Source organism: Nomascus leucogenys, chromosome 18, assembly GCF_006542625.1.
Source record: "Nomascus leucogenys isolate Asia chromosome 18, Asia_NLE_v1, whole genome shotgun sequence".
NCBI classification, from domain to species: Eukaryota; Metazoa; Chordata; class Mammalia; order Primates; family Hylobatidae; genus Nomascus; species Nomascus leucogenys.
The window spans coordinates 12,049,259-12,073,458 of NC_044398.1; the positions used below are offsets into that span (position 1 = coordinate 12,049,259).

The 24,200-nt window shown below is 39.6% G+C and overlaps 1 protein-coding gene across 1 annotated transcript in view; it reads left to right on the top strand.

The window, feature by feature from the left end:
* ARID5B (AT-rich interaction domain 5B) overlaps window positions 1-24,200 on the top strand; it is a 195,637-nt gene that overhangs the window by 83,675 nt on the left and 87,762 nt on the right. Inside the window, exon 4 of the mRNA XM_003258231.4 lies at window positions 13,787-14,017. Coding sequence (XP_003258279.1) covers window positions 13,787-14,017 — 231 coding nt within the window. The remainder of the gene's footprint in view (window positions 1-13,786; window positions 14,018-24,200) is intronic.

Genomic DNA, 24,200 nt, shown 5'->3' on the forward strand with positions numbered 1-24,200 from the left:
AGACCCTAGGAGAGATTCTAGGAGGATTGAATGAATGTAAGCACATGAAAGGGCTTTATAAATTTGGAAGTGTTATACAGATGAGTGATTATACCATGCATAATAAACTATTTGTAATTATACAGTGTTAAGCTGGCTGTGTGTGCTGAGAAGGAGAGCTGAAGGGAGCAGGGAGATTGCTATAATAAACATTTGGGTGTGTTATGTCCCCAAAATGTCATCAGGGAAACACTAACTTGTTGAGGTGAGCCATGAATGACAAAAAAGTGGGGGAGGGGGAGGAAGCGGATGGGAGAGGATTTCATGGTAAAATAAATTCAGAAAAAGCAGCATCTTCCCCCACTATGCATTAAAATGTCCATTAGCATGTTAAAGGCTCCAAGCTGTTTGTGTAACTTTTTGTTAAACTTAGTGTTTCCCATGCTATGGTGTCCCTTTTCCACAGAACACTTGGTAACATATTCCCTTCTTTCTTAAGGAACTAGTATTCCTTGGCATACTTTGGAAAACAACTTGCAAAGCAATCATCAGACAAGTACCTACAGGGTGTTTACTGTGCGCTGCATTAGCCTGACTACTTTGCATCTTTTAACTACTGTTAAAAGACCTCCCAGGAAGTCACCGTTCTTAAGTCCATTTTACAGATTGGGAACCCAAGACTCAACAAAAGGAACCAAAGGAAGACTATAGAGATGGGGTTAGGGTGAAAAGAACCATGAAGACATCTGGGCACTAGTAAGAAGCAAGAGGAAGACATAGTGCTACCTGGTGAAAGCTGCCGTCAAGGAGGAGCTGTGGCCTTGGCCAGAGCTGCCAGGCCGAAGCAGAGATGGGGCAGAGAAGAAATAAGACAGCTTCTCTCTCTCTCCCACATGCGATCTGTTAGGTGTCTCCCATTGGCTGAACAAGCAGAAGCCAGCCAGCCCATGAGGGAGCCCAATGATACAACATTCAGGGGTCACAGAGCAAGGAAGAAAGACTGGGTAATGGATCCGGGAGTAGGATGAGAACAGAGGGACAGTGAATAACCAGAAAAAGAACCAACGTTAATTTAAAGTCTATCATGTGCTTAGCTTGTTTCCAGGGTGTTAGAAATTCAAACATGCTACAGACCTAGCTCCTGCCCTTCAAAGAACCCATATTCTGGATAGGAGAGTCCAGCTTGAACAAGTAAATGCAGCCAAGTGTTACAGAGTAACTGTATCTTAGAAATTAAGCTGATATTTGTGATCCAAAATAGCAGATTTCTGGCAGCAAGACTATATTATCTAGATCAAGGGTCAGCAGAGCCAGATAGTAAATATTTTAGATTTGTGCACCATAAGGTCTCTGTAATCACTCAACTGTGCCCTTGTAGTGTAAAAGCAGCCAAAGACAATATGTAAATGAATGTGCATGACTATGTTGTAATAAAACTTTATTTACAAAAACAGGTGTTGGGCTGAATTTGGCCCATAGTTTGCCAACCCTTGCAAACAGAAATAATCTTAAAGAAATATCTAAGAGATACCCAGAACAGGGATCTGTAGCACTGGTAACTCGTGGTATGAAACCACGGAACTATCACTGGAATTAATATGTTAGTCACGAGCAATTTGTTTATTGTCTTTTATGAGAAAGGAGAAGTAGGTTTGGATGTTAGAGATTGGGGAAAGGAGGATATTTGCTGTAGAAATGATTTTCAGCAGATGGTAGGTACTTTGGGAAAGGTGACTAAACTAGAGCCATCCTCCTCCTGTCTTACATCAGCTTACTCAGTACTAACCCTGTACGAAAAGGAAGTAAAATAGAGCATATCTGTATCATCAGCTTTCAATGATGTTCTTCCATGGTGCACTGTGACAGCACATTAGAAGGTGCTGGAGTTTTTATATGACTGCTTTGCCGTGAGATTAAATAGTGGTTTCAGTTTCCAGTAGGTTTCATAAGTATCTCTTTCAGCTGTTAAACTACTTTTAGTAATATGCACACTAGAAAAAGAAAGAAAGAAATACCCATTCTGAACAATTGGGTGTCATGACAGAAAACAGAGCAGATGATTTTGTGGACATGGCACCAAATGAACTTGTAGCTGGTTACAGCAAGAGGACAGGTTTAACCCAGAGGAGAGAGCTCTCACCAGGTCTTATAGTTGAAGCTTTTAAGAGATTATTATTTTACTTTGAATTGATTTTTATTATTCACCAGAAACCAAAGGTGGCAAGCGAGAATCTCTACTAAAATAACTATACTTGCTAACTTTGGGCCTTTGTTGGGGTCTGGGGTATCAGAACAATGAAATAACAGGCGCTGTGAGGCTTTTCCTCCTGTTCTGTTCTCCTCTCCTAGCCATATTTCAGAACATCTTATCACAAGATAGTTGGCCAAAAGGAACCTGTACACAGAACAACCTCCTTTTTCCCAAGTGCCTCTTCGGACCCAGGACACAATGATTTTCAAATTTCTTTTCAGGCAGACACTCTAAAGAGAGCTATGCTGTTCAGTATGGTAGCCACTAGCCACCTGTGATGACTAAGCCCTTGAAATGTGGCTTGTCCACTTCAAGAGATGCTATAAATGTAAAATACACACTATATTTTGAGAGCTTACTATGAAAAAATAATGTAAATATGTCACTAGTAATCTTTTTTCTTCTTTCTCTTTTCTTTTCTTTTTTTTTTTTTTGAATCTCTCACTGTCGCCCAGGCTGGAGTGCAATGTTGCAATCTCGGCTCCCCCGGGTTTAAGTGATTCTCCTGCCTCGGCCTCCCAAGTAGCTGGGACTACAGGCATGTGCCACCATGCCTGGCTAATTTTTTGTATTTTTAGTAGAGACGGGGTTTCGCCATGTTAGCCAGGATGGTCTCGATCTCCTGACCTCATGATCCACCCGCCTCAGCCTCCCAAAGTGCTGGGATTACAGGCGTGAGCCACCGTGCCCTACCAGTAATCATTTCTATTGATCACATGTTAAAATAATATTTTGGATATACTGGGTTAGATAAAATAGCTTACTAAAGCTAATTTCACCTGTTTTCTGTTTACATTTTCAATGTGTTAATTACAAGTTGGCTCACATTATGTTTCTATTGAATAATGCTGCTCTAAAAGATTTTTGAAAAAAATAATCTATGTATTCCTTTGCCCAGTTTTAAGTGGACATCTACATTTTTAATCGTGTTTGAATAAATTTTGTGTTAATAAGTAAAAAATGTTAAACATGATAGTCAATAAGATGTTGATTAATTAGAAGAAATATTACATATGATTTGATAAAAATCTGAACTTTAAATCTGTGTTTAATAAAGCACAACAGTTCTAAAATAAATTATCTAAAATTTTAATGCATAGGTTTATGCAATTTATGTCAAAAAACCTGGTAGCCTTGCCACGCTTTCCAGCTACACTTTAATGGACCAGCATTGTTAACCTTTATTGGTTTGGCTTTTCTGAATTTAGAGCATCATAACACAAGCCAAAGTACTCTATTTCTAATGCTAAGCTTCCTCTTGAACAGAACCATATGCAAAAAGGGAACGATCAAAAGCCTATGGCTTGAGGTTCCTTGATAGATCAATAAAGGAAGCATCTCCAAAACCAATACTTTGATTTGACTCTTTAGTGCTCATAAGAGGACTAGGGATGGAGGATGGGTGAAGAAGGAGATGGGCTGTTCTGATTGCTGGCTCATTCTTGGGCAGATCATTAGGGAGTGAAGTAATATCTAAGTTGAAGATCTGTCCCATCCCTATGTAGGTTCCCTTTAAAAAGTCTTCTCGTACCCTCAAAGGACGGATTTGCCATTTTGAAGACCACTGATTTAAGATGAGTCACTGACAGAGGCAAGAGGCCTTTTCCCTTCTTTCCTTGTTGAGCTGCCCCAGAAGCCCTGCGGTAAGATGAAGGAAAACAATGCAACCTATAAAAATGCTCTTGATACAGATGTTAGCTCCCAGAAGTCAGTGCAGTTGCAGAGGTGGCTCAGCACTTAGAGCATGGTGGACAAACTCCTCAAGTGGAGAGATTATTTTATTTTTTAAAGTCACTAAAATGAGATGACTGCCTAACCACATGACCTTTTGTCTAAAAAAGGCCTGCCAGGCGGTGGCTACAGTGATGTTGGGCAGATAACCTTCTCCAGATTCCTTCAGCCTTTTAGGAAGTGTCATTGGTTCAGAGCCTATGGTAAACTAATGACATGACTGCTCTTATCCTTTGGAAGAAGGCTCAGATGTTTATTGCAACACTGTCTGTAGGCAATTACGTTTGTCAGCATTCTCAGAGGTCTAGGAGGGATACCAAAGAATCAGGACACTGATTCTGTGCCCTTCATGATATATTCTAGTTGTGGATTGGAGAGACACCACTTTTCCTCCCCAGAGCAACCAAGCATGCATCTACACAGAAAATATAACCCTTCCCAGATGATCCCCTCTTTCTCATTGTTGTGTAAAATAGATATAACATAAAATTTATTATTTTAACCATTTTTAAGTGCACAATTCAGTGGCATTAAGTACATTCACAATATTGTGTAACTGACACCACTATCTATTTCCAGAACTTTTTCACCATTCCAAACAAAAACTTTGTACGCATTAAGCAATAGCTCTCCATTCCTTCCAACCCTCCTAAACCCCCTGTACCTCGCAACCTCTATTCTATTTTCTGTCTCTATGAATCACCCTGTTTTGTGATTCCACTTTTAAATACCTCATATAAGTAGAATCACAATATTTATCATATATATATAAATATACACACACACAGACACACACACCAAATTTTGTTTATCTGTTCATCTATTGAGGAACTGTTGGGTTGTTTCTACCTGTTGGCTATTTTGTGATAATGCTACAATCAACATTGGTAGGTAAATAACTTTTTGAGTCCTTGTTTTTAATTCTTTGGAGTATATACCTAGGAGTGGAATTATCACATGGCAATTCCGTATATAACTTTTTAAGGAAGTCCCATACTTTTTCATCATGGCTGCACCATTTTACATTCCCACGAACAATGCACAGGGGTTGTTATTTCTCCACATCCTTGCCAACACTTGGGAATTTTTTTGTTTTCATTTTTATAATAGTCATCCTACTGGGTGTGAAGTAGTATCTCACTGTGGTTTTGCTTTACATTTCCCTAATGAAGAGCATTTTTTAAGATGCCATTTATATATATTCTTCAGAGAATCATCAAAGTCCTTTGCCATGTTTAAATTGGTTTGTCTTTTTGTTACTGAGTTGCAAGAGTTCTTTATGTATTCTAATTATTAATCCCTTATCAGGTATATGCTTTGCAAATATTTTCCCCCTCTCCAAGACTGTCTTTTCACTTTATTGAAAGTGTCCTTTGATGCACAAAAGCTTTTAATTTTGATGAAGTCCAATTATCTATTGTTTGTTGTTTCCTTATGTGCTTTTGGTATCATGGTTAAAAAAATCATTGTGGAGGCCAGGCACGATGGCTCACACCTGTAATCCCAGAACTCTGGGAGGCTGAGGTAGGCAGATCACCTGAGATCGGGAGTTCGAGACTAGCTTGAATACCATGGAGAAACCCTGTCTCTACTAAAAATACAAAAAAATTAGCTGGGCGTGGTGGCGCATGCCTGTAATCCCAGCTATTGGGGAGGCTGAGGTAGGAGAATCGCTTGAACCCAGGAGGTGGAGGTTGCAGTGAGCTGAGATCATGCTATGGCACTCCAGCCTGGGCAACAAGAGCGAAACTCTGTGTCAAAAAAAAAAAAAAAGTGAATGGCTGACTATAGCATAAAGGTTAACCCATGTGACAGGGAAGCAAGTTAAGGTAAGTCAGACCCCATAGAATAACACCTCATATGTGGTAACAACTTTACCTACATGTCAATCTGGCCACGAATTCTCACCTGTTGCATAATCCCTGTCTAGTGTGACATTTAAATTTAAATGTGGCTAAGATGAACCCTATGGCAATAAGCTGCAAAATTCTTAAGATAAAAAGTGACTCCTGGTCGTGGAATTCAGTGACCCTTTGGGACAACCTTGGAGGTGGAGTTGGCTTTCTTCCCACTGAGTTCATTTGTTACTCAGAGTGATAGCAGTGTTTGGTTATAGTTTAGTTTTGTGATTTTTTTTTCTTGAGTGATGAAGCAATAGTAAGGGCAAAAAGCTGATAGTAACATTTTGATACATATTTTTATATTTGTGTATGCCTCTATTTTAAGTGATTTGCTTTTGAAAACAGCTGGTTCAAACCCTTGGTTTTGCGTTTGAAATATTCTTTGTTCTGTTTGTATTCATGTACTGATATATTTTTCCCACATTTACTTTTTTTTAAGTTCTCCAGTGATGTTTTCGTTGCCTATCCTGGGAAGATCTGTGTTTCCATTTAGCAAAACAAATGGCAAGCTGGGGACCATTTAAAGTAGTTTTTTTTAGTTAATAAAGCCAAGCCAATCTCCTTGTTCTGTTATGTTAAAAGTACATTATCTTTTTATTGCCAGTTCTGTATGGCTAGGTCTGTTTTCTGTCTCAGCAATCTCAGGGCTGCCCCACTTGCTTACTGTGTCGAGAATTACAAAATCATTAAGGGTGGGGCAGCACCAGCTGACTTACAGTACAAACCATTTCTCAAAATAACCACAACAGTGCAATACTGATGTGTAATTTACGTCACAGTTTGTTTTTATGAAATAGTTTGTGGCATTTTCATTTCTATTCTGGATGGAATCTTGTTCTCTTTCCCTTTTAATCAGGCATTTAATTTATTTTTATTATTAATATTTTCCACTCCTTGTTTTGGCATGCCTCCAATTTAACAGCTTTGTTGAGGAAGAGAGACACACACACACACACACATGCACACACACACACACACAAACTGATCTTCCCTGACTCCAACTCTTCAACATCAGTTTAACTGCAAATGTGTTTTCCCCTTTGATGTGTACTAACTTTGGGTACTAAGTTTACTGCCTTAAGAGAGATTGAAAAATACGGCAGGGCACAGTACACATTTACATAGAGCTGTAACCACGAATTGATAAAGTTGATGTACAACTTTGGAATTTTAAACACTTTCAACCAATTCAAGCTATTTAGTCATATGCTCTGCTGCATTTTCCTTTTACAAATGTCTTTCTGTATAATGTCCTGTAATTAGAACAGGAAATCATTGAGTAACTGCAAGATGAATAAGAGCACTTAGACTGAAAGGAAAATTACCTTCCGAGAAATTATATTCTTTTTTTTTTCTTCATGTTACAATGTTCGTAATGATAGTAACAGCTGTAGCTACTCTTATCTGTAGGATTTTCATGCTTAGGTTTTCTGGAATAAAAATTTCATTTTCAGTAATAATCAAAAATGCATGGACAGAAAATAGGAAATGACTAATTATGACAAATATTCAGTGTCACAACAGAGCAGCAATTAAATGGAAACTTCAATATAATTGTCAATAGCAGTAAGAATTGGAATAGCGCCAGGTATATAAAGTTGATGCTTTGCCGTTGGTTGGTTGCTAGGAGCACGGTGAAAAGTATAAAGCTTTGAGAAAAGAATGTCTAATGTAATAAAGTAACAGGAGGAAGCATAAATCATTGTGAGAACCTCACATATTGACATTATTTTGCTTAAATTGTTTCAAAACTCGACATCAAGTTTTATAACATGAGCACATTCATATTTGCTTTAAAAAAAAAGAAAGAAAACTGTATGTTGTCTTTGAAGCACAAGGGACATTGTGTCTCAAACTTAGCCTTCATACATATTTGGAATCTTTTAAGTGAAAATCTTTAAATGTTTGTTTCTATTGGCATCCAAATGCATTTGCCCTAATACGATTAAGAGAACTAAAGGGCAAAATACTTGGCAGATTTTTCAGTTGAGGTAATTAGGTGCAGGAAGGAACATGCATATTTTTTCCACTAGGCTCTATAAAATCCTGGGGCGAAGGTTTTTTTTTAAATATTTTTTAAAAAAACTTACTGATGTTAGAAGTAGATTATAGTGGTTTTCAGTAAGCATAATAGTGTGATGTTTCCGAAACAAGCCTCCCCTCACCCCAAGAATGAAAAAGAAAGTTACATTTCTAAATTGTTGTGTAAGAGATAAAAGCAAATTTCTCCTCTGGAATTTATGTTTTCAGCCTCCGTGCATTTGGCCGCCATTATCTATTTTCAAAAAATAGCATTATAGATATTTGAAAGTCAATGCTCCATTAATTCATTGTGTTTGCTATTTCATGCATCTCTCTTTGTACAAAGACAACTTGAGCAACGTGCTATTCAGAATGAAGGCCTGCTCTTACCCTTTCTCCCTGACCCCTTCCCCACCCCCAGCCCAACTCTGAGGATTAAAGCAATGGTATACAGTTACTGTTTGAAAAGCTTGGGTGGAGTCTCATGTTATAATTACAGTTTCTCTGTGGAATTCTGTTTCGGACTTTGAAATATATAAATAAGTAAAAAATTGACATTGAGAGAGGTTAACAAAACGTGTAATTATGATATAAGCACAAGATTAGAGTCATTTTGGTTGAGCATTACAAGCAGTGTACTTTAGGTATTAACTTTTAATAGGCAAAGTTCTTTTTATTGAAGTTGAAATGAGGTTTAGTAATGTTGGGTCTCTTATTCCCTTTGAATGTTTCATTTTAAAATAGGCATTCACTTTTTTTGGTATAGGAGAAATTGAGGAATGGGATGACATTTTAATAGAATATCATAATTATGGTTTAAAATTTCAGTCTTGGTTACTAGCAATTTATTACAGATCATTTTCTGTTGACTGAAATCAAGTAATGTATATATAACCCAATCAGCTATAACCAACTAGAGTGTGTTAGAAGAATACTCCTAGGGATTTGATTTCTTTTTCTCTGTGGGTGTGGTTGAAAGAAAATCTTTGTTCCAGGAACACTTTGTTTGTCTTTTACAAAACAAATGTGCAATTTATTCATTCTTAGATTTATCTGCTTTCCCTGTTATGAATTGGAAGGGGGAAAATATCTTACAGAGCTTTTATTGGCAGCCCTTGTTTCATGGGTAACTTTGCACAGGAGTGTTTACTTATGTGTATATGAAATGCGTGAGCAAGAAAGAAGTAGCTGAGGAATTTAAATAATTCTTGAAAGGACTGTTTGGCTTTATTTGTTTCCTGGTGTACTAGGGCAAAATAAAATATGCCAGCCATTGAACACTTTAATATTTTTATAGCTGTATCAGAAGGAAGTTAATTTAATGCAAAGGCTTAGGAGGCAGTTTTAGGATCACAGAATTTTAGATCTGGAAAGCTCTCCCCAAACTCATAATTTTATACTCTGTTATACACACCTTTCAGATAAAGTTGACCATATTTTGCCTTGAGGAAAAAAAAAATGTTTTCACCAATAAAATAAACTACAAAGAAGAGACCTGGACCCAGAATGTTTTTACTCAGTGAAACTTCAACCTAGCTTCAACCTTGGCTTTGCTGGGTCCCACTTTGACTCTGTATCTTTCCCTTTTACTTTTCACTTAGAATATTTTGTAAAATTTCCTAGGAGTCCTCAAGGTCTCGTGGGCTTTCTCCAGTTTGGTAAATATTAAAGGCAACTCCTCTGGGGATGTCTAATTGCAAGGTTGGAAATCTGCCTCTGTCCAAACAATGCCAAAATTCTGGTCCAAATGGGTGGTTTTGTTCATAAGCAACAAAGTTATCATTTGCGTTTTGGCCCCACCAAGCATTGCCACAATAGACCAAGCCCCAGCTGTGCCTGTAGCCTCTTAGTGTGTGGAAGGAGGTTGATGAAAGGTAGGGGTTCTAGACTGGCAACACATAGAGTTGGGACTATTTCCTATCACATGCATAGAAAGTAGAAAGTTAATGTATATGAATGATGTATCAATAATGTTAAATCATTACAGTGGGAATTGCAGTGTTCCAAAATAATAAGTAACAAGCTAACCTAAGGAGAGTAGAATTCTGGCTTCCGACTGGCTGAATTCTAGTCTTCCATCAAACAGAAGTCTTATATTTGACTTGATCAAAGGCCACCATCCTTGTCCCTAATAGTGTAAACCAGTTAAATCTCTGTTATTATTATTACTATTATTATTTGAGACATTTTATCCTAATAAAGTCCACCAAACTTGGAGTTCAAAGATTGGGTTATAAGTCCCGGCTACTCGGGAGGCAGAGGTAGGAGGATTGCTTGGGCCCAGGAGTTTGAGTCCAGCCTGAAGAACAGAGAGAGGCCCATCTCTTAAAGAAAAAAAAAGAAAAGGAATGGGTGGTTATAGTCTCAAATTGGGGAATATTAACAAGTAGTAATGCCACTAATAGGGTTGTTGTGAGGAACAAAAGAGATGTGAAAACACTATATAAAAAAACCTTTGTAAATTTTAGTGTTTTATTATCAGTACTGGAAACAGCATTAATACTTGCTTTCTAAATGGGGAAACAGTCTCTCTGTTTCTCATATTTTTAGTTAAGAGGGCTTTTAAAATTTGCTGTCTTCTGTGATATCTGTAACAATCCTGAGAAAGTGGCAGAGAGAAGAGAATTTGGTTCTTTGTTCTATGTACTGGGGGGTTAGGAGAGAAATAAGAATTTTTTAAAACTCTGACAACTGAAAATATATATATATATGTATATATATTTCAAAACCCAAACTAATGACCTTACTTTAAGTCTTCACAAAAAAGTAAACTCAGAGTTACTGGTTTCAAAGTTTAGTGTGCATGAGCTATTTGCGATGCTTGTTCAAAAGGTAAATTCCTAGACCCCAGCCTTAGAGATGCTAAGTCACTGGTTCTCGATGGCACAGTATCTGATTCTGATGCAGACAGTCCCAGGATCACTATTAGCAACACTGTCTCCAGAATGCACGGACAGTTGTAGGAGTTGAGAGTAGGGGGAACTTGCTCTTTTTCTTCCAACAGAAAGAGAAGGATTCATGACTTGGCTAGTGTTCTGGGTACTGCGTGATCTAAATGTTTTGAACTAGGATAAGGTGGAGAGAAAAAAAAAGAGGGCATTTCTAGGCACAGAAGATTGCCAGGGAGCCGACTCCGTCCAGAACAGAGAATTGGGAAGCAGTTAGAGATGGCATCATCATGAAAAATGGTTAGAGAGAAAAACAAAAGGAGAATGAAGGGATATGAAGGAAGTGAAGTGGTCCCAAGAGTCCAGGTGACATCTTCCATGAAACTTACTCTGAAGCAACTGTTCATTCATACTCCTTCAACCTGAGAGCGCACACATCTTTCTCCATTTTATTTCAAGAATACTTGGAGAAATTGATGCACCTTTTACCCCCATCATAGAAAGCAAATTGCACAACCAAGATAGAATTTTGGAATCAACAGGTATTTACAAGCACAGTATTTACTATGTATGGGAGATGGTATTAAGTGCTATGAACTTGCTATGAGGGGTAGTCCTGGCACTTCATGGTTATATGCCTCTCTCTCATTAACAATGTCTTAGACAAATCGAGTATCATACAAATCGAGTGTAATAATACAATTGACATGTTGGGGGCTGCTTCTTGAAATAGCACTTAAAAACTCTGGAGAACTGACCGCATTTGAATATTTTGTGCTTTAGCTGTATAAAAAGCACAGTTTTGAACCCAGAGTTTGAACTTAGCGTCTTGGTCTGCTGTAAAAATCTCAGATGGGCATGTCTTGGGACATATATCAGCATCTCAAAACTAGTTTGCACTGTGGGACTTGCCTTCAAGGTAAACATATTTCCTTTTAATTAAGTGTGCCAGCTGACAAAGCAGCTATACACAGACCAGGCAGGAGTTGAAGACGTGTACACTGTTAAAAGATGTCATCCTGTAAGCAGCTAAACATCTCCATCCGTGGAAAAGCCGCCAGCCTGAGGAACTAAGTGAACATAATTAGAAATACATCTGGGTATTGGCCTCCTATCTGAAAAGGTCACATGCACACCTTCCATTGGTACTGGTTATGTTCCATCATTATGTTCCGTCCTTGCTCATTCGTCTCCCACTGGTTACCAGATGGCCACGATAATGTCGGTATCCTTAACAACTGTCTAGTGCAATTCCCTGCAGCATGGTAAGGGCTTGAAATATTGAGTGTTTTCCCTTTGGAGAAGCAAGTGACATGTCTGGGAATTGCTTACAACCGCTCTGATGGGGTGGTTGTGGAGTGATGGCAAACTGGGTCATGGAGCCTAAATTCAGCTTGATGTTGTACGGGTGGAGGCCACCAAAGCATGGTGTTTGCCATTTCTCAAGCTTAAGATGAAGGAAGGCTTCCTCCGTGCAGAATCTGGTGTTTACAAATAAGCACAAAATAAAGTGAGGTATAAATAAGCATTAAGATAATTGTAAGAGGAAGCTTCGCTAAATTTGCTGAAATATTCCCCTGAGTTAAGGTGGTTTTGATAGAACTCTCTCACAAGGATGCTTAGGGAGTCCTCCCAGCATGGTTCTCTGAGGTGTGCCAAGTTACCAGATGGATTTGACGAACATTAAAAGAGAGGGGGTATGGGTATGGGGAGGGTGGAGAAGGTGGTTGTATCAATCAAGTTGGGCTAGGTCATGCTGCAGTAACAAATGATCCCCAAATCACCATTGCTTTAGAACAACAAAGGTTTATTTTGTGCTTATGTTATATGTCTCTTTTGGATCAACCAGGGGTTCTGCTTCATGTTAATTTTACTCCAAGACCCAGACTGGCAGAGTTGCCACTGTCTGGGACATTATAGATGATCACAGCAAAGACAAAGAGAGATTGTGGTCAGTGGCACCCACTTCTGTCGTATTTCATTGGCCAAGGAAAGTCACAAGGCTTCTGGCCTCCAAGAGAGTGAGGCACACAGGCTTTCCACAGGCCCAAAAGGAGAACAGGAAATAGCTGCTAAACAGCACTGATGACCCCAGAGCAGATGGTGATGCATTTTAGACCCATTGGACATCTTTGGGCCCAGATGACATTTTCAGAGGCTCCAAGCACTGAAAAAATTCTACAGATGCTTGTCGACTTTCTATGGGGTTACATCCCAACAAACCAATTGTAAGCTGAAAATATCAAGTCGAAAAGGCATTGAATACACCTAACCTACTGAATACATAGCTTTCCTAGCCTACCTTAAACGTGCTTGTAACACTTGCCGTAGCCTACAGTTGGGCAAAATCATCTGGCAACACAGCCCACTGTAGAGTACTGGTGTTCACCCTCTTGATCTCGTGGCTGACCGGGAGCTGCCACCCACTGCCCCTGCCAAGCCTTAACAGGAGAGTGTCCTACTGCATATCTCCAGCCCAGGAAAAGATGAAAATTCAAAATTCAAAGTATGCTTTCTACTGAATGCATGTTGCTTTTGTACGATAATAAAGTCAAGGAATCTTACGTGGAACCATCGTTCAGTTGAGGATCATCTGTATAATCCAATATAAGAGCAATTCCAAACTAGAAATAAATGTAAAGAAGCCCAGCAAAGTTATGCCGTTCCCTGTGATGATGATGACTTTAATGCTTCAAAAAATGAAGATTCTTTCAAAACAGTTTTTGGGTCCTACTGCTTGCTGATGACACAACCATTACTTACTGTGTCTAGAGGGCCAGCCTACTCTTTTCTTTTCTCTACAAGAAGGTCCACTGTGCGGGTAGCCCCAAGCGTATTCTGTGGGGCTGGATGGGTGAAGTGGGGCTGGGAGGATGCTGTCATCCCCCAGACTGTAACAAGGATGACAATCTTTTTAGTCCCAAACCAGAAGTGGTTATTGAAATTATACCATGGCCATGAAAGTTCTTTGTCAGAGGGAAGAGGGTAATGGAAGTGTTTTCTCGTTTGTCTAGGGGAGGACGAGGAAGAAACGAACGTGATAGTTCTCAGCTATCCCCAGTACTGCCGGTACCGCTCGATGCTGAAACGCATCCAGGATAAGCCATCTTCCATTCTAACGGACCAGTTTGCATTGGCCCTGGGGGGCATTGCAGTGGTCAGCAGGAACCCTCAGATCCTGTACTGTCGGGACACCTTTGACCACCCGACTCTCATAGAAAACGAGAGTATATGCGATGAGTTTGGTGAGTCTTTTTTTTTTTTCCTACCTGATACTTGTGCGTGTGTGCCTAGTTGTTTTCAGTTCTGAAGAGCAGTGATGGGGAACGGGGCTCACTTTCACAAGCCCCATGTGCTACCCCACCCCTCCCATCCCCCAAATTATTGCGGCATAAGGCGTCATTGCCTCCTTCGCAGCCTGTGTTTACTATGAGTAAGAGATGATTATTTAGAATTTGTTGTTCAATGTAGAGTCTGAAGTTGCTTGGTCGACCTTGAAACTGGACTTTAGGACAGGAAGCTTTCATGTTAGTTCTCTCTCAAAAGGCTTTGTCTATTCAGATGCTTTTTTATTTAACCAGTCACTCTCTTTTCATTGTTATAAGGTATTGTAAAAATGCACTAATGGTAACCACTTCAGTAGTAAACAATGGATAGATAAATAGAAAGAAAACAACTTCAGTACTGTATGGTGGATAAATAGATAACCACTTCAGTACTGTACAGTAGATAGACACATAGAGAGATGATAGATGATAGATAGATAGATAGATAGATAGATAGATAGATATCCATGTCCTGAATTTTTCATGCACTCATACACACACATGCACATGCACATGCATATTGTGCCCACCAAAGATGGATACATATCTTAATCTGCATCTCTGCCTAGCTAACTGGTCACGTGTCTCTACATGTAGACAGAAGGGGAGGAGAAGAAGATATCACATCACCAGTTTGGGAAGCCTTACACGGTGCAGTAGATGGCGAGATGCAAGCCAAGATAGTCGTTCTCTTATATTATCACTTTCTCATCTGTTTGTTGAAGAGATTGGATCGTATCAGTGGTTTTCAGCAGGCTGGGCAGGGATGTCCGAATTCCCTGGGGTAGCCTTATCAAACTGCTTGTGTTCCTGGGAATTTCTATACTTAGGGGCGTGAACACCTACCGCTCTCCCCCTACCCCTTCTCTGGAATCACTACCACAGAGTGCTGGGATGGCTGAGCCCTGCTGAATCCCTCATGGCTACCTGGATGAAGAAGAGGTTGAGACCTTTAGCCTGGAGAGAGCGTAGGGTCCCTTTGAACTGAAACATTCCTGGATTTTGTTGGCTGACGTTTTCCTGAGAATCACTAGTTGGCAGATTATCCAGATTCAGGTTACTCTGCTTATCCTTTGCAGACCTTGGTATGGTTTCAGGAGTCCGCTATGGCCTCTTAAATTTGCTTCTTCATGATTCCAACAGCCCTGGTGCTGCTGCTGGAGAAATTTTGCAAGTAGATATGTGAACAGAGGCGGGGTGAGGATGAGGAGATGGCATATGATGATCAAGAAGGAAGGGAAGAGAGAGAGAGGAAGGGGAACCAAATGATCTGAGTCCATTAGATTCTAAGAGCCATGACGTTTTTTCCCTCTAAATTGTTTTTTTGGATATCTCTCACAACTCTGGCTTATCAAATGACTGTCACTCTGTAAGAGGGCAACACTATTTGTATTTATTGTTTTCTTCTTCAAAGAAATTTATTTATTGTCATATTTTTAGTATTCAAATATCCTTTGACTTCAAGTAGATAAATGTATGCAATACATTTTTTTACAATGCCCTCTCTTTTCAGATCAGCATTTACAAATCTTCCCTTTTCAATACCTGTGTTTGAGTTTTTCTTCCACATGCTCAGCTCCCAAACGTTGCTTCCTGCTTGCCACTCAAGAGGTCTCTAAATTCCGGACACAGAATAAAACTGAAAGCATGTGTTCCCTCATTTAAGAGTGTTCAGAATTAGAGTTTCACAATGTAATATGAGGAAAAATATGTTTTAACCTTTTTGGCTAATTTAAGAATTATTAGTCATTGAGTTTCAAAGCTGTTGCATCTAGAATTGGTAATAGAAAGAAGTTCCAATTTAACAGCGATCACAATGGTTGTTAAGAGTTACTAAATTAGTTTTAAATGTTCTCACAAAAACAAGCATCTGACTTTTGAATGTTTTCCTGAACTTTCTTCTGGTATAGCTAATTTTCATGCTGTTTTTCTTCTCCAGCCTCTTAAAGTGGAAGCTTTCTTTTGGAATAAAGGTACTTTTAGAGACCTTCTAGATGGCTAGTTTAATAATTAGAGTATTAGACTTTTTTTAGTTGTTTGTACTTCAAATAGTTTGTACTTCTTAAAGTCTTTCATGTTAGTAAGTGGACCAAAAAGCTTATTTTGAGCAGATTTGAGCAACTTCACTAACATCCCTCCCCACCGTCCCACTTTCGGTCACAACCTAAATTTCCAAAGAGCACACTTTTAAATCTCCAACTGGTTGCATTTGAAATTGACACGGGTTAAAGTGTTTGTTAAAATGTGGCATTGAGTTTCTCCAACCAACTAACAGTTGGTGGAAGAACATAAATTTAATTAGTGACTAGCATTAAACAAATGTTCCTAATATTAAACACTGCCAGATGACTGAAACACTTCTGTCAGATTACCGAGAGTGCCAGGGGGCCCACAGATGAATTTTCTACACAGTATATATTCTGTACCACACGTTTGGTGACTTCAGTAATTGGTCAAATGTAATTTAGGTAACAGTATGCCTAGGCTGTAAAAATCAAATTTTATTGGCCATATCACCAGGTGGATGAATGGTAGAGCTGATGGCAAAGAGTTTATAGCATTTAGCAGCTACACCTTTGACACATGAAATTCATAAATTGCTGTAAAATACCTCCAAGGCCCTTCTCAAAAGGACACTGTTTGCTTTCCTATGATTGAATAATGTTTATTTTATTAACTAATATACTTTTTGCTTTCTTCTATTAAATGCGATTATGGAGTGGGGGGTGGGAGGAGGTGTTCAAAAGGTAAATAAAACTTGGTTCTTGCTAGTTTTGAGAATTTAAAATCTAATTGGGGAAGACAGGATTAACACACCTGAAAGGTTAACTAATGTTACAAGAAAGTCAATGATTAAGTATTTGATGAGTGTTGCAGAAAGCAAGTGTGGTAGGAATTTAGCAGTGGGCTGGGAGGTGGATGGAGATGGAAATCTTGGTGAGGGGTCAGGGAAAGCCTCATTAAAAAGGCAGGGTTTGATCTGGTTTTAAAAGATAGGGAGCCGGTTAATAACTACTCATTTCTAATTTAACAAACTATTGGAAATGTCTAGATTGTTTAAAACTCATGTTCTGACCTTCCATTTTGGGTAATGGCTGCCTTCACCCTGGATCAACTGTTGGTCTGTCTTAGGTTTGTTCTGCCTCTAGTCACTATACTTTGGGTGGGTTTCATAAATGGCCTGATGTCCTCTCTACCTGTGGGACACACATGTGACTCAGTGACCAAGCCTGGCAAGAACCCAGGCTGTGACTTTGGAGCTGAGGCTGGTTTTCCATCTTGGATAGGAATGAGTCTGAGTTTTCTCTGTGTGCAGTGGAGCTTACCTGCATTCCCTGGATTCATCTCTGGAAATAGACTTTGCATTGTGGGATGACCTTGCCCAACTGCCCATACACCCCTGCTCCCCCGCACCAATCCCCGCTGCTGTTTTAATGTTGTCCACTGAATAACAAGTTTAATTAAACAATAAAAGTAAGGCTTTTAAATCTGCAATGAGTCCCTGTAAATAAATTCTCTGTGGAATTTTATGAAGCTATTTAATGAAAAGTTTGATTAGAAACTATTAAAGAAAAATAGAATAGATGAAATTTCATCATTTAGTCCAACATTACAGTAGTGTCATTTTGATTTTTATTTACATTGAGATATTCAGAATTGAGTAAATATATCCTGGTTTTAATTAACTATCCTCCTTACTTGGAAAAGGTTATTTTAGGCTTGAAGGGTTTTGATAGCATACCATCTGCTTTCTTCACTGTATTTTATTCAGGTCCCTTCCTTGCTTACAGAGCTGTGCAATGTCTAAACCTATGACATAAGCATAAATTGAATCGTATTAATGGTAGGTGATTGAAAAGCTTCAGTCTCGACATTCTGCTTGCATTCTTCCATCTTGTCAGTTACACTGCTCTTAAAGGCAATATGCTCTTTTCTTAGCACAAGAGAATTGACTATTTTTAAAACGAAAGCAACAGACTCCCCATTAAAGCATTATGAAAACTCATTGTATTGCACATGCAATTAGGAAATGAGCTTGTAATACCAATGAGGGGAAAGTGATGTGAATGGCAATTTTTTCTTCATAAGAATCTTTATTCTGTGCATAATTCCTGCCTCCACTGTCCTGTTAGAATAGCCTAACATCAAGCATTCTCTAACAACCCCTACCTTGCTTTTACCTTTGTAAATGATTCCTCTTTTGTAAAATGCATACTGTCGTTTATATTGTATTATTTTCTATGCCATAGAAAAAACAAACACATACAAATATTTTAGTCTATTTTTGTTGTTAGAACAATAAAGTGTCCACCACTTTGTAATGCACAGTGTTTACATGAATATCACACAGATTGATTTCACATGTGTGAACTGTTGACAGCTAAATCCAAACAGAGGCATACTCAGTACAGTAGATAAATGGATAACTTTAAGGTACTGGCTTCCATCAAAGATAGGTAAGGCAGCTCAATATACATAAATGAGATGAAATCAGTTATTCAAGGTGTGTGGGACTAAATGGCTTAAGAAATGGTTGACTTAAAAAAAGAGATACAGTTTATTTTGGTCTGAGGTTTGAATTGCAAAGAAGCATAAGAAGTTGAAGTTGTGCTTCTGAGTCTTTTGGCAACTGGGGTGTGTGTTGGCCTGTCATCAGGTGTTTGGTCCATGTGTAGACACCGTGAGCTCTGATCTTCAGGGAGAAGGGGTTGGCTATGTCAATATGAAAATACACATTCTGCAGGGGACCAGAAAGGAGGGACAGCAGGGTATAGTGAAAGAGTGCTAAGCTTACGGGCAAATAGCTCAGGTTTAAATCAGGGCTCAACCATCTGATTCTCTATGCCTCTGGGCAAGTGACATAAGGTCCCTCACTTGCCCCATCTGTAAAATCGGGTAATAACAGCCAACTTGCCGGACACAGAATAAGACTGTGTTCACTTGATTTTAAAAAAATCCTCTTGATAAATGAAGATTCTCTACTGTTTCTATTAGTCATATGTCTTGCACAACTCATACTCATCCAAAATGATCTTGTTTTTCAATCATGAAGGAACCCAATTCCCTAAGGCTCCTGGGGTCTTACTATAATAGAACTTTAATGGAAAAGAAGAGTTTTCTACTTTTTATGGTATGTTTTTAAAGAGGCTTTTCTATCTCTGTACTGAACTTTCCAGTCCTGTTTTTCCTGTGGAGTGAAATAATGACATTATGGACAAAAGAAGAAAAAGAAAAGGGGGAGAACAGAAGAGATGAAGGGACAAAACCTTGAATTCTTATGAAAGGAAATTCAGGATGTATAAAATTAATTTGAAACATAAAGGATGAGCTGGGCTCTGCCTCTTCCTTTCTGAACATCACATGTTTTGCTGGAAATGAAAGGAAAGGCAGTTGTTTTGTTAAGGATCATGGGAATTTGTAAGTGAGTAAACATTTTTTTCCCTGCCAAAGTAGGTTTCATGGTCACAGTGGATTTCGATGATCAAATGGCTTTGTTCCTGGCCCCTGTCCACGTTCATACTTTCTCTGCCTGCCTGCAGTGCCCACCGATCTCCCAAATGATAAGGCAGACATTTTTCTTTCATTGAAGCTAAGTGGAAAAGGAGTTGTGCGTCTTGTATATTGCTGTATATGCAGAAGACCTTAACCTTCAGAGATCTTACTTGGAGGACTGTTTTGTTTTGGAAATTTTCTAGAGGTTTTGTTTATCATTAAAGAATGGTCTAACCAGGCTGGGCATGGTGGTTCACACCTGTAATCCTAGCACTTTGGGAGGCTGAGGCAGGTGGATTACCTGAGTTCAAGAGTTCGAGACCAGCCTGGCCAACTTGGTGAAACCTCTTCTCTACTAAAAATATAAAAATTAGCCAGGCGTGGTGGCGAGGACCTGTAGTCCCATCTACTCAGGAGGCTGAGGCAGGAGAATCTCTTGAACCTATGAGGCAGAGGTTGCAGTGAGCCGAGATCACGCCATTGTACTCCAGCCTGGGAAACAGAGCAAAAACTCTATTTCAAACAAACAAACAAACAAACAAACAACAACAACAAAACAATGGTCTAACCAAGTCACTCTTGACACTTTCTCCTTGTTGCATGGGCTACCAAAGTGAAAACAAGGAGAACATTAAGGTCATCATACGGCATACTAAACCAAACCCAACTCAGTGCTGGTAGAGGTGTAATGGATGTGCTCCGTGATACATGTAATGATTAAAAGATGGACTCAGCTTCTAAGAGAGTAAGACAAAAGTAGAGCGAGAGAGAAGACCTCCTTGGGCAGAGGCCTCAGAAGCTAGAATACCATTTCTCTTGGGAAAATAATTTTGTGTGTTGCTACTGTAAATTAATTTACAGAGTCATAATATATGGAATGGCTAAGATTAGTGGATTTCTTTTCTATTTTTGGAACTTGAAAGGAGATTTAAAAATAACTCTGGACACCTTTTGTAGCTGAGTGGGCTCAATGGGTTATTAAAAACTACTTGGGCCCATGGGTACAATAAACTTTTGTTCACCCCGTAAGAAACGATTTGTGTCTATATTGACTAATATTTCACCTAGCATTTCAACTAGAAAAGCGAGAAAGTTATATCCCATTACATTAGCAACATCAACATATTTCTCTCTAGGGTGAAACTGACATTTTTATCAATTAAAAAACACACATGCCTGCTGCAGGAAAGAACCAGGTCATTGAAAAATCACACGCAAAAGTGCTGGTCTGGGGTAGTGTTGGTGGAGAGAGATTCAGAATAAGTCTGTGTTTGCTTAACTTAAGCAGCCTCCTTGATAAATGAAGATTCTCTGTAATCCCCTTTGTTATGTCCTGCCAGGGAACTAGATGGATATAAGTTCCTTGGACTGTAGGTGAGGCTGTCTGGAGATGCTTAGAGCCTATTATAGTGCCTGACACATGATAGGCTCTCATTCATTCATTCATTCATTCATTTAGCCAGTGTTTATTCCACAGCTATTATGTGTGAGATGCTGTTCTGGTCTATGAGGACAACAGTTGTGAACAAGACAGAAAATGTCCCACTTTTATAGTATATGGAAAGGGGAGTGACAAAATGTGAGATAACTGTGGACCTGACCTCACAGGTATTGACCTCACAGGACTGTTGTGAAGATTAAATGAGCTAATGAGTAAAAGCACTTAGATGGTCCACGTAAGTACTGTTTAAATACTCATTGTTAACCTACTCTTCTTGTGCCTCTTACAGCACCCAAACACAACCTCAACCACATAATGGGTCTGTAGTGGTTCCTCAGAAAACTCCCACAAAATTATTTCGCATTGATACAGACTGCTGGGGAAAATGAAGTATGTCATTTGCTATTAAAAATCATTCCACATCGCTTATTCCAGAACTACTTGTTTGTTTGTCCCTCTGCATGGAATGTATATCCCCAGATATCACCGATCTGGCTCTTTCCCAGATCATTTGGGCCTTGGCTCAAATGTCTCCTCCCCAGGTAAGTCTTCTCTGACCATCCCTCTTCCACAAGCCCAGCTCTATCCCATCACCCAGTGTGTCATTATCTTTCTGTAACTCATCATTATCTGAAATTAACTCCTATATTTGTTTCTTTACATGTTTACAGTCTGTCCCGCCCCCTCCACCCCCCCTGCCCCCAACACACACACACACACACACACACACACACACACACACACACATACTGCCACATAAGCTCTTTGCAAATGTATATAGGGATTTTCTGTCTTATTCACAGCCATGTGTGCAGGGAACAGAGCAGTACCCAGCACATAGTAGATGTGTAGTAAATATTGGTTACATGAATGGATGGATATGTTTATAGTGTATGTCAGTATCATTGCTATCCCCTGTTTCACAGGTAAGGACACTGAAGCACAGCAACATTTCATGGCCAGCAATTGGCAAAATCAGCATATGTGCTCAGTGTCCATGCTCTTTGCACTTTTACATTAGGCTGCCTCTCAGCCCAGTCCCTGCTCAGAAAGAGCTCTCAGACTTCCTGAGATCAGGCTGATGGAAAACAGATAACTGATCGCTAGCTTTCTAGATGATGAATGTACAGTAGATTTTGTAGGATTTAAATAGAGAGATTGGCGTGTTGGGAAGTGGTTAGGAAAGGAATAATCACAAGGATTCAAAATCTGAAACCCACTGGACTGGAATCAAGAAACCCTGGTGCCAGCCACCAATACCCTTCATTTCTGTTATGCCAGCCTCCTTGCTTCAGCCCTTGCTGTCCTTTGGTCTGTTTTTAACACCCCAGCCAGCGCGGCCATTTCAATGCTCAGACCTCCGGTGGCTTCCCATCTCATCAGAGAAACAGAAATGAGGATAGGGCTCTTTAAGAGCTCAAACTATTTAGAAGTTGAAGGGGGCAGATAGTGAACTGCTCTGTGTTCTCATGGACTCTGTAAGACATGGGGTTTCCATGCTGACAGGACTTTCATTATACACCTCTCCGTAATTTTCTGCTTAGAATGCATTGGCTTTCCCAACTTGGCATTCTTCTTTAATGAAAAAATTATAGGTCTAATTTCAAAAAATGAAATGTATGCAAGCTTTCCTGCTTCTGTCACTTTTTTATTTCTGTAGCACATAAATCATTTCCCTTTTTAAAATTAAATTTCGCTTGCCATGATTTGGTAATGGGTTTTCAAAGGAGGCAGAGTAGCCAAGCTCTTGGCACAAGAGCCAGTTGTACTGCCTGCTCAGGAAATCTTCTCATTGCTGGCTGGCGTGGGCCTTGATTCCATCATCTGGGCTTTATGTTCCCTTAGGAAGTTGCCTAGAAATTCTCTCGCTAAGAAGCTCTTCTTAGAGTGGCTGTTTTGGCGCTCCAGGTGCCATCTTGAAGGACTAAGGAACACAAGGGGTTCGGAAGAAGAAGATTGGTGCATTCTAATGCTCCTTGGGTGCTTATACATTCATTCCTTGGGCACCAACTATGTTTAAGGCAGAACTCCAGGCGTTGTTAGGATACTAGTGTCTGCTCTCTAGACAACTGAAAAATCAAGTTGTCTGAGATAGGACATGGAGCAAGAGGCCATTACAAATGTTCTTTGCAATCCTCTTAACAATCTTGCATTTTACCCATGAGCGACCTCAGAGAGGTTAAACAGCCTCTGAAGGGTCACAGACCTGGCATGTGGCTGAAGTAGGGGTTAGCAAAGCAAACCCCCACACACCCCCGGGTCTACTGACCCCAAGGGGCATGCTTTTCTACTACAAATGCAAGAAGCCTAGAGCTAAGAGTCAGGAGTTATGTTGAAGTTTAAAGGACAGGATATCTGCCAAAGTTTTGTCCATGGGAAAGTTTGTGGTATAACAGACACTGCAAGGCAGTTGGCTAAGGGCAAAGTGAGGAGGTCAAACTGTAGGTGCCACCAGAGTCAAAAGATGCATAAAAGAGGGCCCTAATATCAGAGGAAGCCTCTTAGAGGAAATGGATCTTCAACTGGACCTTGAAGGACACAAAAAGGAGGAAGTTATTTCAGGTGAGGAGGTGGAAAATACTCTGGACTTTGAAGCTCAAAGAGATTGTTTCCTCTGCCATATTTAGCTTTCTGCACAGACAAAAAGCAGCCTCCACAAGCAAAAACTCTTTTTCTTTTCCTCGAAGATGTTATAGTCCCCCGAGGGAGCGAGTAATTGTGAATCCTCTCATAGACCCCCATCATGGTTAGAACCCAGGGGAAGTTTCTTGGAAGAAAAATCAACTTGTTTCTTATTAAATTGGATCCTTCCCTTGGGCCTATGAGAAAGAAAAGGAGAGAGGCACCAATCTTGCAGCAGAGGTAAAGGAGTGAGGTGCCTGCTTGGTTTCCTGGCTGCTTAATGGGCTGCTTCTAGGCTAAAAGAGTCACTTCAGAATACTGATCTTTAACATTTTGCTTCTTGTCCCTTATGTGTTATTCAGTACTTTTCCAAAGATGTTTTTCCCCCTCTGCCTGTTATTAAAGTTAATGGCTTCAGTTGCATTTCTCCTCACTAGACTCTAAGCTCCTTGAGGGGGTAAGAATCAACATGTTTGTTGAAATGATACAAAAACTCTGCTAGATCCGAGAGGGCTTCAAATCTCCATCATCTTATCTCATTTCCTA